At 39.2% G+C, this 14,515-nt stretch overlaps 1 protein-coding gene across 1 annotated transcript; it reads left to right on the forward strand.

The window, feature by feature from the left end:
• The first annotated feature begins 730 nt into the window (after nt 1-730).
• Nucleotides 731-14,515, forward strand: LOC122174862 (WD repeat and coiled-coil-containing protein-like). The gene is made up of 3 exons (XM_042862191.1): nt 731-2,653; nt 10,252-10,372; nt 14,349-14,515. The coding sequence occupies exons 1-3, from the start codon at nt 731-733 to the stop codon at nt 14,513-14,515; spliced, it is 2,211 nt and encodes a 736-aa protein (XP_042718125.1).

The following is a 14,515-nucleotide window of genomic DNA, read 5'->3' on the forward strand; positions in this document are numbered from 1 at the left end:
CAGTAAAATGAACATTAAAATGAACATTAATCAGATGTCTTCTTCGAGAACATTTGTCTTTTTTTTTTTTATTTCACCTTTCTTCATCTTCCTATAATTACTAGCAGAGCAGAATGTAATTTCTTTTTTCTACCTTCATTTCATAGCCACTGAGGTCTTAGATATCTGAAATGTACTGTCCACTGGAGATTGCAATCTGCTTTGTGTAGCTCTCGGATATATTTAAATCTTCTTTTACCCTTCAAAGGCTGGTTGAAAGAAGTGTTAGGTCATTATTTCAGGCGGTAGCTTAATGCTCAGGTTTAACAGTATATGATCTCTCTCCACTGTTCACCAAAGACCTTCATTCAGTGAAGGTCAAGGTATTATAATGCTATTTTTAAAGATACACCCAGCAGTAAAGAGTTAAAAATAGACTCCTACAAAAACGTCCAGTAATTGGTTAAACCTTGTTAGGCATCACATGAAGATGATAACTCCTCCCAGGAAAAGACATAGCAAAAGCAGCTTTGACATGGATTTATACTTAGAAGAGCAGCTGCAGGCTTACTGGGAAGGAGTTCACAAGACAGACTCTTCAACAACTAGCAGAAAAGGAAAAAAACAAAGCTTCATTCCACAAAGGAAGGGAAGGAAATAGAAGGCATTTTTTTCCTCATCATGATCTGCAAATGAATTCCATGGATTCTCGTCTTTGGAACAATCACCAGTAGACAGAGAGCCTAAAAATATGGAGCTGGGAAAGGCGAAACTGCTGAGAACCGGCCTCAATGCTTTATACCAAGCCATCCATCCTGTGCACGGAATTGCCTGGACAGATGGGAAGCAAGTGATACTGACTGCTTTATACTACCATAATGGAGAGCTGAAGTTTGGGGACTCAAGCGTTGTTGGTCAGTTTGAACACGTGCATGGGCTTTACTGGGGCCCGTGTTGCTCTACAGAGACCCCAGCTCTGCTTGCTGTTCAGCATAAAAAGCACGTTAGCGTTTGGCGGCTGGGCCACAGCACTGCGGAGAAAAACAAACCCTTGATTTCTCAGACTTGTGAAATCGGTGAGCCGTTCCCATTGCTTTCCCAGGGCTGTGTGTGGCATCCAAAAAAGGAGGTCTTGGCTGTCCTTACAAAAAGAGATGCTTCAGTCTTGCACACTGTTCGCACGGACAATACCAGAGTTAAGGCAGATATCAAAAGCAGTGGGCTTATTCACTGTGCTTGCTGGACTAAGGATGGTAATCGCTTAGTAGTTGCTATAGGCAGCACCCTGCATTCCTATATATGGGATGATGCTCAAAAAACTCTAAATGCCTGCTCCTTTTGCCCAGTCTTTGATGTGGGAGGCTATATCTGTGCTATAGAAGCCACGCTGGATTTCCAAATTGCTGTAGCTACTGAGCTTCCTTTAGATAATATCTGTGGTTTGAACGCAGGCATTGCATTTGATATGCCATCTGGTGCTGAAACTAGTTCTTTAACCTCGCAGTCTACTACAGCACTTGGTGATGAAGAGTACTCCATGGACCTGCGAAGAAAGTCCACAGACTCTGACAGATCAGGCACTGTTGATTCAATAGCTTCTTCTTCATCAGGTCCTTTGGATTTAACCCACATCCTTGCAAATCACCGTCGGTCTGATCCCAGTCCTCTCATTACTCTGAAACGCAAAGATTCTGCAGCAATGAATGGTCAAGATTCTTCTTACCTGATCTTGGTGACTTTTGAAAGGAAGGTAACCACCACCAGAAAAGTCAACATCCCAGGCATTCTGGTTCCTGATATAATGGCTTTTGACCTCAGAGCTCAGATCGTGGCAGTAGCCTCTAATACTTCTAACATTGTTTTGGTGTATTCAGTAACCTCTTCCTGCATGCCCCATATTCAACAAGTCCAGCTGGAAAAAAATGAAAGACCAAAAGGCTTATGCTTTTTGTCAGATAAACTCCTATTGATATTAATTGGGAAGCAGAAATTCCCTGAGCCGAGTCTTATTCCATCTTCAAGTTCGGACAGGTATGTAATGCGCTTGATGATCAAAGAACTGATGCTGGAAGAAGATGCTTCAACGCTGCCAGACACGAAGCAGCATATGCTTTATAACTTTGTATCGTCTGTGAACATACCTGGAAAAAGAAAGTTCTTTGAAAACCTTGCCACAGAAGACCAACATCAAAGCAGAGACCTGTTAATACCAAGAAGTACAGTTATTCAATCTCCCAGCGGCAGGAGAAGACTCATCGAAGAAGTGAAGAGCCCTAGTTATGAGCAGAGCTCTTCATCAAGTGTTAGTGACTTGGATGAGAAAAAGCTCCCAGATGACCCCTCTGTTGCCTTAGAAACTTTGGATGCTGAACCTATCAATCGTTCAATGGCTCTTCTTGGTTTTGGAACAGCTACCAGGCTTTCCAGCAGACCAGCTGCCCCTAAAGTGCAGTTCAATGTAATTGAAGAAACATCGAGTTCTCCTAAAAACAACAATTTGCCAGGTGAAAGAGGCATGAGTCACATATCTAGAAATTTAGAGAGACTCTGTGGCAGTTTCAATGACTTACAACTGAGTCTTTCTGAAATAACAGACTTTGCTAAAAACGGGAGAAGGGTGTCTTTAGCCTACCCAAGTTCACAAGAGCCACCGGTCATTCATATCACTTACCAGGTAAACTTTTCATCAATTTAAAAACACTGTGATGGGGCACTGATGTTTTACACTATCTTTTATTTGTATCACTTAAAAGCAAGAGGATGCAGTTTGATTCTTGTCAACTCATGAGAAAAAAAATCTGCCAGTATGTCATTATCATTTCATTAAATAAAGATATGAATGTCAAATCAAATTCCTGCCCCACCCTTGTTTTGGCAAAATTCCTACTGGCTTCAATAAGAATTTCAACTTGGGAACATAGCAATAATTTCTTGCTATAATTCTTAGCATTATTAGCAGTAATACCGATATTATACTGATAATAGTTTTGGTTGTGCTAATACTCATTGTGTTGCTGCTAAAACTGGGATTCCTTACAGGATGTTGATGCCAATTTCAAATGGATTCTTATCTATTACAAGATGAGCAGAATTATGCCAAGTAATACATTTGTTTCACAGTGACGATGCCAAAGTACCTGTTTCTTGAACAGATTTGACTCACAGCTATACAGCCTCCTTTCACTTGGAAGGATAATACAGACATCTAAATATCCCTCCTTAAACACTCATTAAGGGAACCGTGACTCCATTCAAAAATATTCATTAGTTCTTAGCAATTGTTCACGTGGCATTTTAGCAGATTCTTGTATGCTAAGTAGACTGGATGAAAGCAAAGCTTTTGATCTGAATTAGCACCATAACTTTGATATATTATATGAATTCTGGTGAAGAAACAAGATGCCTTTTGAAAATAATTTAGGATTTTGTTTGCCAAGAAGCATGCTCTTCTGTTCTCCAGCATGTTCAAATTAATACTGTTTTCTTAATATAAATCAATTTATTTATTTTACAAGCAGCTCAATCTCTTGGATTCGAAAGGATTAACCTTTCCAAAGAAAAGATCCGGTTGTGACACCTAACATTAATCTAAGATCTGAATTCACTGTGCACGTGTTGACTTACACATGCAGTAAGAAATAATTTTCCAGTTTATCTCTTTGGGAATAAGACAAAGATAATAAAACCAGCAGGCCTAAGATACTGCCAGACTAACTACATGTAGAAAAGCAGTCTCTTATTTCTCTAAGCAGGTTAATTTTGCATTGAGCCAGAAGAAAGCCCCTCTAGTACTACATTATAATGACTCAGAAAAAGTGCCACTTCATGGCTTTCCAAAACACATAGCTTTTCTGTTTGAGCCTCACTTATAATGCTTTGCATAGCTCCGCTTCTCTTCTGAAGTCTAACAGGATCACAAAATGATGCCAAAAGATAATGAAAAATAGACTGACGGCAAAAAGGTCTCCAGACAGAGAAGGAAATATTTGCTTCGTAGGCAGCTAATAATTTTTTTCAGAAAAAAGTTGTTTTGATTAGTTTGCATTGAGACATCTGAACCTTGATTCTCCTCCAGGAGTTGATTAGCACTCCGGGAGCTCAGAGGGCAGCTGGGCTGTGGGTTCCAGCCAGGCACTGTTCACAGTGCAGAGAGTCAGGAAATAGCTTTATTGCCTTATAATATAAATATCAGCCAGTGGAAAACATTCTAAACTTCAGGAACACTGCAGTCCAGTCCATAATATGGCCATTATCTGTCAATTTTTGGTGCCAAGTCTGCGTCTTCTTAAGTGTTTGCATAATCCCCAGCACAGCAGAGGCCCAATCTTGATTGAGAAATCCTTTGTTCTATTAAGCGTAATGATCGATACTACATAACCACATTTACACATTACAAATGTAAAAGTTTAAAACATTATGGGAAAAAAAAAAAAAAAAAAAAGCAGCTGTAATTAACGGTCAGTTATGAACACTGCTGTGCAGAAGCAGTATTGACGTCCAGAAAGATTCCAGTTCTGCTTAGAAAACCCTAACATAAACCAGAATGTATGTTACTTAATAATTCATAATATCTGCTTACTAAATAGTCTTCAAAACCTTTGTTTATCCCGTTATTGCCAGCCTGCCCATAATTTCTCTGAAGTCACGTCCATGCAGCGCTACCAGAATTTATATGCTTTGTAGCTCACGGCCATAAAAGAAAAACATGATCACTCACACTTCGGAAATGTCACCGCACTATCACTTGTGTAATAGCATTCAGCCACCAGAGGTGATTTGATCATTCAACCCTGAAAAGCAAATATTATTGCTCTTTCATCACATACAGACTTGTGATTCAGGCTCGCGTGGGAGGGCAGACAGACAGATGCAATAAGAAGATACTATTTAACAAGAAAAAAAGAAGTGAGGGAATTTATTTCTGTTTCATTTTGCAAAAAAAAAGATACTTTTCTTATCCATTTTCTCATCCATCTCCCAGAAAAGAAACAGCTGCAGAATATTTAAACTAGCCTCATTCAAAAGCTAATTACAGTGGAAATAAAGCCAATCTGGATTTGAAAATAATGGCATTGAGGCAAACCTCTCCAGAAGGAGTCAGATTCTTTCTTATCTGAGGAGTATCGCAAAACTCCTACATTTTGCTCACAAGCAGCACTGTGTCAAAAATCTGTATTGCTGAAAGCATGTATTTCATGATTAAACTGGAAATAAACTTCTTTTCAGCAATTAGTCACCAGGATTTCCCTTTCTTAACCTTGGCCAACAATTGTATACAAATCAGTTTGTCCTTCTCTGATATCTTTCTATAAATCACTATAGGAAATTTTATCGACAAGGTCAGCTGTGAAATAAAAGTTTTTATGCAGAGCTGGGAGATGAATAGAAGGGGTCCAAACACATCCCACTAATTTTTTATTTTCTTTTTAATACAAATAAATAGAGTAGAGATAAAGGAGGAGGACTGCACAATGGTGACAGGAAAGTAGGCAAAGACATAAGGAGAAACTTGAATGATCAGTTATAAGAAGAGCATGAACCTCCTGAAAAACCAAAGGGCAATTTTGGCTTGAGTTGAGCAATAAAAGAAAGTCATGAAAATGATGGAAGAGGAAGGTGTTCTGACTGCTCCCCAGAGTAAGAACTAGTCATCTCGAAGTTTAGAAGGGAGAGATTTAGGAGGACCATAAAAGACCTGCAGTAGCCAAGACGAGGTGTGATTAATGCATGGACAACATTTTGAGCAAAGATTGGAGGATCTGTTAAGAACAAATTCTGATGACACTGCTGTGAAAGTGATCAATAGCAGACAAGCGGGGTCTGCACAGGAGATGTGACACCTTTTATTAGGCCAGATCATTTGGTTGCCAGATACATAGACGCAAAAGAGAAAGGAATATGTAATGTCAAAACTGTAGCCAAGTTTTTGTATTGAAAGAAAGTTAAGATTCAAGTTTTTTCTTTTTTTTTAAGAACAGCTCTGGAAGATCAGGATGCATGAGGGAATAAGGTGTATCTTAGATAACGAGGCACCAAAACATTAATTGTAGAACTATCAGCAGGGAGCCAAGAGCAGAGAAGTCCTAGCGTTGTATCATTGGAAGAGCTGAAGTCCTTCTGTGTGCTATAAATGCAAACTGCACTGGGATTTAAGCACCCCTGAGCACCTCAAATCTCTTCTAAACATTTGACAGGCTTATACTTCTCTCACATTTTATCGCAGTTGGTCGCAGTTGGAATGTCTCACTTAAGGGCTTGTGGGGATACTGAGAACTCCACCAAAATAAAATCAGGATCCGCCAAAAGCGGAACTCACGGAAAGGGAAGCAGCCCAGGCAGTCTGGACTGGTACCTGTAGCAATGCTGCACAAAGCTTCCAGACAGGCAGTGCCTTGACTATCAGAAATCACAATTCTTATTCCTCTTCAGTGCTCTTCCTCAGCCATTCAATTATCTTTCATTGTCTTCTTGGTCGGATCTCTCATGTTTATATGATTTGACAGCTGTCTTGCATCCCACACAATGAGTGCGGGGGCAAAGCAAGAGCGAGCTGACTAATAGGTACTAAGGCATCACAACTGAAGTTGCAATGAAACACAAACCAAAGAGCCGAAATCGAGGGTGTAAGAAAAAGAAAACAGAGTTCTAGGCAACTACAGCCCTTCATCTAACAGTGCATAGTTAGGACTGACTAACCTGATACTTCTCCTTTATAAAAGAACAGATTATGAACACAAAAGATATGAAGAACATTTAAAATACCTGTGGTTCAACACAGCACTCAAAATTGTGCCGTAGGGAAAATTATTGGTTTGACAGCAGAGAATTGGGATTAATAGAAGAAGTGAAAGATGGTTACCTGCTTTAGCAGGGGGTTTGGACTCTGATCTCTCGAGGTCTCTTCCAATCCCTATGATTCTGTGGTTCTGTAGTTAAAAATTGGCTGGGAACAGTATAGGACATGATTGTAGTATTATAAAAGAAAATGGAATAAATTTACTTTTGGATTTGCCTATGATCAATCTTCAGGCTAATTTAAAAGTTTCATAGAATCATAGAATAACCTGGGTTGAAAAGGACCACAATGATCATCTAGTTTCAACCCCCCTGCTACGTGCAGGGTCACCAACCACTTTTGTGATAAGCCATTAGAATCTCTTTATGGCCTAATGTTGGAAGAATTTTCAATAGAGGATCAAGATATCACACCTATAATTTGATGTCCTTAACATCTAGAATAATAAAAATGGATTGAAATGAACTGGTTTGAAGTGCATAGTGGAAATACCAGTATTAAGAGCAAAAATTGATGCTGTAAACTGGATACTCACTGTCTGGACGCAGCTGAGAAAGAGAAAGGCTTGCATGTGTTGAGTGAATGCAAGACAGGTGTCAATCAGGAAGATGACAAGTTTATGAAAAGAATAAAGGCAGTTTTTTGATACACTGGGGAGGTACATACAGAAAGAAACGCAGTGTGAGGCTTCACCTGGAGTTTGCATTTCTAGACATCCATGCGCAAGAAAAACACATTCAAACTGCATGCAATTACTAACCCAATGTTAGTACAAAACATTTTTGGTTGGTAGTATCATGAAGGATATCACAGTTTCATCAGTCATTGAATTTAAGTTCACAAAGATGATCTTTGCATCCAGGTGATTGTAGGCTGTGAGTTAGAAAATAAAAGATACGTAGACAGAAGGCCCTGGGGGCAGAACTGGCTGGCTGCTCAGCGGGATGCAAACAAAGCTATAAAAGAAGGCTATTTATTATGCAGTCATAGAGTGTACAGCACCTAATCCAGGAGCCTTTTTGGGTTTTTTTGTGTTTTTTTTTTTTGGCCTTAATAAATTATTTTCTTGCCATGTATATTTGTATTCCAAAACAAGAATTTTGAAAGACAGATTGGCAACACTGTGACCGGCTGGCTGCAGCCCAGAAGATCCTTTGTAGGTTATAAAAAATGATCGAGGGGCAGGCTGACACAGATGAAGGAAAGCAGTTGTTGAATTGATGGTTTGTTTCTGTTGGATTTTTGTTGAGGGAGGGTTGGACCTGAGAGACTACAGGAATTTGGCGACAGAAACTTTATCTGAAAGTATCCGCTTGAGTATGTGGAAATATATTTGTTTATTCTGTGGTTAATGTGTGCTAAGTACACCAATAAACTTTGATTTAGAATGAAACAACCAACAGTAAGAGCTTTAAATATGAAATCTTCAAGTCCTTGTCTGCTTCTGCTGGAGATTAACAGCAGCACTGCAAAACAGATACATATTTTAGGAAGTGGACTGATTATTTTCTCAGTCTTCCTCCTTCCAAATTGAGATTTGACCAGAAAATTGTTGTTGGGTTAAGGCATGAAAATGGCAAGTACTAAAGTGAGATTTCATTTGTGCTTCTAACTTGGTCACAAATTACCTGCATGACCTTGAGTAAATCTCTTAATCTTCTGGTGTAATGGTTTGATCTTCTATAAAAAGAGAATAAAAGCAGTTACACAGCTCTCAAGAAAGCACACGTGTGTGAACATACTCCTCAAAGAGAAATGTTATCATCACTTAAAACAAACGTTAAACAAAAGAAACTAACAAACAGAAGTGAGAAAAAGAAAAAATCTTGAGCAGAGAGAATTTGTCAGCAGACAAAAATAAAATGTAACTGTGATCACGTTTAACGTGATGAGCAGGAGCATGTGACAAAGACAGGAGAATCAATATGAAGGCCCCAAAGAGATGAAAGACAAGCACCTCTGAAATGTAAGCTTTGATGTCTGTACTTGAAAAACTGTAGAACCATAGGAAAGGATAAAAACGAAATACTGTGTGGTTTTGTGTATGCAAAAAAGTCTTCCATTTCTAAAGGCCATTAAAGTAACTTGCATGGTTAAGTAGAAATCATTCTAGAATAAAGTCATCCACATCCATTCAACTGCTTGCAAGTCAACGGAGGCACAGCTAGATTATTTTCTGATTATTTTTGAGCTGATGCATATCTAATGAAAAAAAATCACTTGGGTACTTGTCTCAGTTGAAGCCCACCTCTTTTTATAATTCATTAATTGAGGTACAAGTCTGAATAAACGCTGGTATTTTATCCTGAGATTGGGAAAATGAAGTAGTTGTTAGATGTACTGATCCACTTTATGCAGCAGTGAAAAGCTCTGTACCAATGAAATACCTGTACAGGCAAATAGCATCTTTGGGGTGCAAATGCAATGCATGTGCTTGTGCTGAAAATCCAGTCCCTTGAGTTTCAGTTGTATTTAGGTTCGATAGAATATAATGCCACATAATTTGAAGAGACCTAAAAATGACAAAGTTCTGTTATATTGGTGGAAAGTGTGGAGAGGAAAGATCCAAATGAAATCGGCAGAACAAAAGTAGAGCAAGGTTGTTTAGAAGCAAATGGCTGACTCAAATATTTTAATAATGGCATTAAGTCACTGGAAAAGTTTTAATGTTAAGACTGACTTTCAAAGGATAGCAGGAAGTTGTAAATGCAAATATATATTCATCCCATACTAATATTAACTCAGCTATTCTGTGGTCTTTGCACTTTGTAGTAATCTGAATGACAGAACATTATGTTGTCAATTCTCAAGACCAGATAAACTTCACAAATGCCACCTCAACTATGCCAGCTTTACCTTTAAAGTGTATTTTTTGTGAATGTTAGAGCAGCTTCCAGGACAGTGAATCCATGTATTCTCCCTATTAAAAAAAAAAAAAAAAAAAAAAAAAAAAGCCATACAGTTTCCAAGCTAGATTGTTGTGACAGCTTTTCAAAGAGATTGTCTCCATGAAATTCTCTCCATGCCAGAACTGGGGGATTTTACTGGGGTGGAATAGCTGAATGATGATTATAATGAACACCCACATGTAGCACTGATAGCGAGCAGAGCGCTGGCTTTGGCAGTGTAAGATCTAAGCTACTTTCTACTCATTACCATATATTCCCTTTCACTGAATTGACCATTAGGGCAAAAGGGCCCAATGGACACAAGTGCGCGTGGCCTAATACATTACATATCACAGACCAAGCAGTTTTGAGCTGCGTAAGCACAAAAAGCAAAATCCAAAGAGGCAAACGCTTCTTCACGTGGGACTATGAGGTTGTGGCATTGATAAACTGTAGCAATAACAGAGAAAAAAAAGCAAAATTATTCAAGAACTGAAAGGACTATGAGTAGAGGAATGGTTAGAAGAACTCTGGTAAAATATCTAAGCCTTTAACGAGATCTTTTCTTTTGCATATATGTGTTTGAAGAAAAATTTTTCAAATGGAGCAATTACTGAAGAAACAAAAGATGTTCTCCTCTGTGATGGCAAGATCCATTTGAATTTAGTCCAGCAGCTGTTCGACCTGACCATTATTGAAATGAAACACGGTACGTTCTATTTCAAGTATCTGGTTTCAAATGAGATTTTTAGTGTAAATGAGGCATTTGTGGTAATTATCCCGTACTGTAGAAAATGGTGAGAGCTAAATTCACTTAAATGCTAAGTAATTGCAGAGCTACCTATTACCGGAGTGATATGTTGGATGCCTCTGCAGAGGAAGACTGAGAAAATAATCAGCCCACTGCATTATATGGAAACAGAAATTCTTCCTTATGAGACCTTTTGGTATTCTGCCTTTTCTATCTGCACAAGTCCCACACCTGACAATAAGGAATAGGCTGGAGGAAAATTCATTCTTGGAACGTGACAGATGTGTGTCGTGTAGCATTTGGGATTCTTTGACTCTAAGACAAACAGCAAAGCTCAGTGCTCTAATTTTCCCCCCACACATTTACCACCACCACCGATTAACTTACAAATGCAGACACTACTAGGGGAAAGCCAGCCCCAGACTGGTCACTGAATTACCTTGTCCCTGTCTGTTCATGCATGCTACTTTCTCAGCAATATACAGATTATTTTTCTTAGCCATTTCTCTATAACACTTCTAAAGGCTTTTCTCATCTCAGCCTAGACAGATCAAGATCTTGAGGTACAAAGTATTGGCTGTAATTACGATCTGCTTGCACTGTTTCCCCACGGAGAGATCACAAGTAACTCACTGTCTTGGCCCTCAGCCCCTGCAGGCTGAGACCCGTCGGCTCAATCAGTACAGCCAGAACTGAATTTGACTCTTGGTGAAAGCAAAATGAAAAGGCCAGTAATAACACTCTGATTTTCCAAATGACTGGCGTGTAATAGGCTAATTGATAAGAAGGCTACATAAATACTACAGATCAGGAAAGTGCCTTTCACCTAGGCATACTGGGATATTTCAGTTTTTCCCTGGCTTTCTGAGAGTTGCTCCAGAATATAAGGATATGCAGCTTCTGTATTTTTGAAGGCAGTCTCTCTTAACACTGTACATGCAGTGAAGGCCGATATGAAAAGACCAGGGCAGCCTGGTCTGGTGGTTGGCGACCCTGCACATAGCAGGGGCTTGAAACTGAATGATCATTGCGGTCCTTTTCAACCTAGGCCGTTCTATGATTCCGTGATAAAAAACCTTCACTTGCTGCAAAGGCCTGAACCTATTTCTCAGCAGGCTTCTGTGATAATGCAATGTAGATAATGCTATCTTTTGCAGGGCAAGAAGAATGTAATTTTTGGCTTGTATTTCCACTTCTTGATTTTGGAAGGAAATGCCCATAATGAAACCAGGTTTTCATGGCCCATTATTCAGTATGAAAATGATAAGTGATGGGATGGAGAATGCCTATTTTCAGCTCAATGAGACGACTGATTATTAAGTTAGTAGAACTCTACGATTTCCTGATTTAGACCTCAGAACCCTAACGTGTCCCTCTGCCCCTCTGCCTCTTCATTGCGCTGCTTGGCGTTTCAGAAATCAGATCTGTTGCCAGCAGAAAGAAAGACTGAATCAAGAATCACTCTGAAACTCCCCATAATCCTGAAGAACTATCAGGTTCTGGGCAGAGGTTGTTATGTATCTTATCATTCACTTACGATCAGTAGAGGTTTAAATTCCTAAACCTTTCCTTCGCCACTATGCTTGAATATTAAATTTGGCGTTTAAAAATGTCACTCCCATTCTTTAACATTTTACAATTAAAAGAGATGTAATCAAGAGCGTGCTTATACTGCAGTGGCAGTCCTGCATTTTTTTAGCTATGAATATACACTTAAACTTGAATATATGGAAATAAAGAAGCTGATAACTGCAGACCAAATTCATACCCACGGCGAAGCTATTAAGATCATAACAGTTATAAGAGCAATGAGCTTGGCCTCATCATGTGTACGTTAAGTCCAGAACTATAATATCATTACCTGTACTAAATATAACCTGCCACACAGAGCCCTGGTATTAGCACACTACATTAAAAGTCACTCTTTTCTGAAGCTTATCATGGTAAGAACCTGGCAAAACAAAAGGAAAATGTATTCAACGTAAGATTTTCCTACCTTCAATATATATATTATGTGGGTTATGCTTCAAAGCAAGTGTTAGCAATTACACAGAGAAGTTCAAATGTTTCAACAGGTGAAAATAAAAAGTCCTAAGAGTATGACAAAAAAAAAATATGCTTTATTAATTTGACCACCAATGTAATTACCAGTTTGGATGGCAGAATTTCCACTTCTAGGCCCATTGTTTTCAGAATCAGAAGACTGTCCAGAATAAGAAAGTATTAAGAGCAGAAGATTAAAGATTCGTGGTTTGGAATGACAATCTTCTTATGATGTAACAGGTGACATGACAACGTGGAATAGTGCAGCCTGGAAAGGTGCTCTCTTAATGGTATAAGGAGGGGAGATTTGCTTTGTCCAGTAAAATGGTTTGTTATGACCAAAACTAAGCCTATATCCCGTACATTTTCTTATTCCACATTCTTTTTAAAAACAGTTTTATGTCCCCAAAATAAAAATCTGAACAGCAACTGTAACAAGGCTTTCTTTACCTCAAATCCCAGCCAATGGCAGCACCCAGCCACGACAAGATCATGCTCTCTCTCCAAGAGCAGTGTGTGACACCAAGGCTCCTGCAATGCTTACCAACTGCTACAGTTTGTTTGCATTTTTTTCCTTTCCACAAAATGTCAAACTGAACAAAAGACAGAATTTTCTGTAACAGCTGCAGCATCCATCAGGAAACAGATGAATCATTGGAGAAAAAATAGTGCAGATCGCCTCATTTCCAAACTTACTTTCAAAGGAAGGTAAAATTGAAGGGTTACGTTTAATTTCTGTTCCTCTGCGATACAGAAAGTAACCCTGAATGATTTTGATGTCTTTTTCATGTAATCTTGTCTCTTTTTTTTTCAGCAAAAAAAAAAAAAAACAACACACAAAACAAACACATGAAAAATATCATTTGAATTTTGTTCAGTCTCTTCTCTATGAAAAGTTCTGATTAATAATTAAAGAATGAAAAATTTTATAGTATCAATTCTGTAAATCATCGAGCTGTAACTTCCATTTGCTATATGAATTTGTAAGCATACTGCACAACCCTGGCTTAATGTAGGAGAAGAAAACCCCTATTTTCCTCTAGAATAAATACAGTGCAACCATTTTCTTTGCCAACTCCTAGAAGGAGTCCAGTGGGGGGCGACAAGGATGATAAAGGGCCTGGAGCATATTCTGTATGAGGAAAGGCTGGGAGGCCTGGATCTGAAGAGAAGATTGATCTGATCAGTGGTCATAAATATCTGAAGTGTGGGAGGCAACTGTTTGAGGCCAGGCTCTTTTCAGTGGTGTGTAGAAATGGCTAAAGACTTCAAATCCCTGCAATTCTGTGCTTCGTTGTTTGGGTACAGCAGATGAGCAAATGGGAGAAGCAGGGGTGGATCAAAGTTGGCATGGAAAGGCTGTCTGAGGTTTCAGAAAATGGAGATACTCATTGTTTATCAGAACTGGCAAAGATATGTGGGTTTTTTCCACTTAAGTTCAATAAGGTTTGATACGAGAGTGGTGAGGTGCTGGAACAGCTGCCCAGAGAGGCTGTGGATGCCCCGTCCATCCCTGGAGGTGTTCAAGGCCAGGTTGGATGGGGCCCTGGGCAGCCTAGTCTGAAATGGGGAGGTTGGTGGCCCTGCATGTGGCAGGGGGTTGGAGCTTCATGATCCTTGAGGTCCCTTCCAACCCTGGCCATTCTGTGATTCTGTGATAAGGTACAAAATGCCTTAAAACTTTCAAGAGCTTTCATTTTGCCTCCCTTTGCATTTATACAAAGGTGTGTTTAGCACGGACTGCCAGGTCTTAATGCCATGAAGGTAATGAGGTTTAGTGCAAAAGGAAGCCCACTCTGCTCATGTGCCAGATGACTGTTTTAAAGCATCACTGTGCAATTTATATAACCAGAGCAGTGCACTCATTTTCTTTTTTGCTTAACTTTTGTAGGCTCTTCTTGGATCGTGCTCACTGCAGACAAGGACGGCTTTGTGCCATTAATATTCAAAGCAAGACAGGACATCATCATAAGGGATGGAACTGACAGTTCAGAAGTCTGCGGTCGTCACTCCTACAAAAAGGGCAGTTTAATGCAGCCACCAAGCAGAGTGACATAA

The sequence above is a fragment of the Lagopus leucura genome, unplaced genomic scaffold, assembly GCF_019238085.1.
Source record: "Lagopus leucura isolate 7727_CA_CO unplaced genomic scaffold, USGS_WTPT01 Super-Scaffold_73, whole genome shotgun sequence".
Lineage (NCBI taxonomy): Eukaryota > Metazoa > Chordata > Aves > Galliformes > Phasianidae > Lagopus > Lagopus leucura.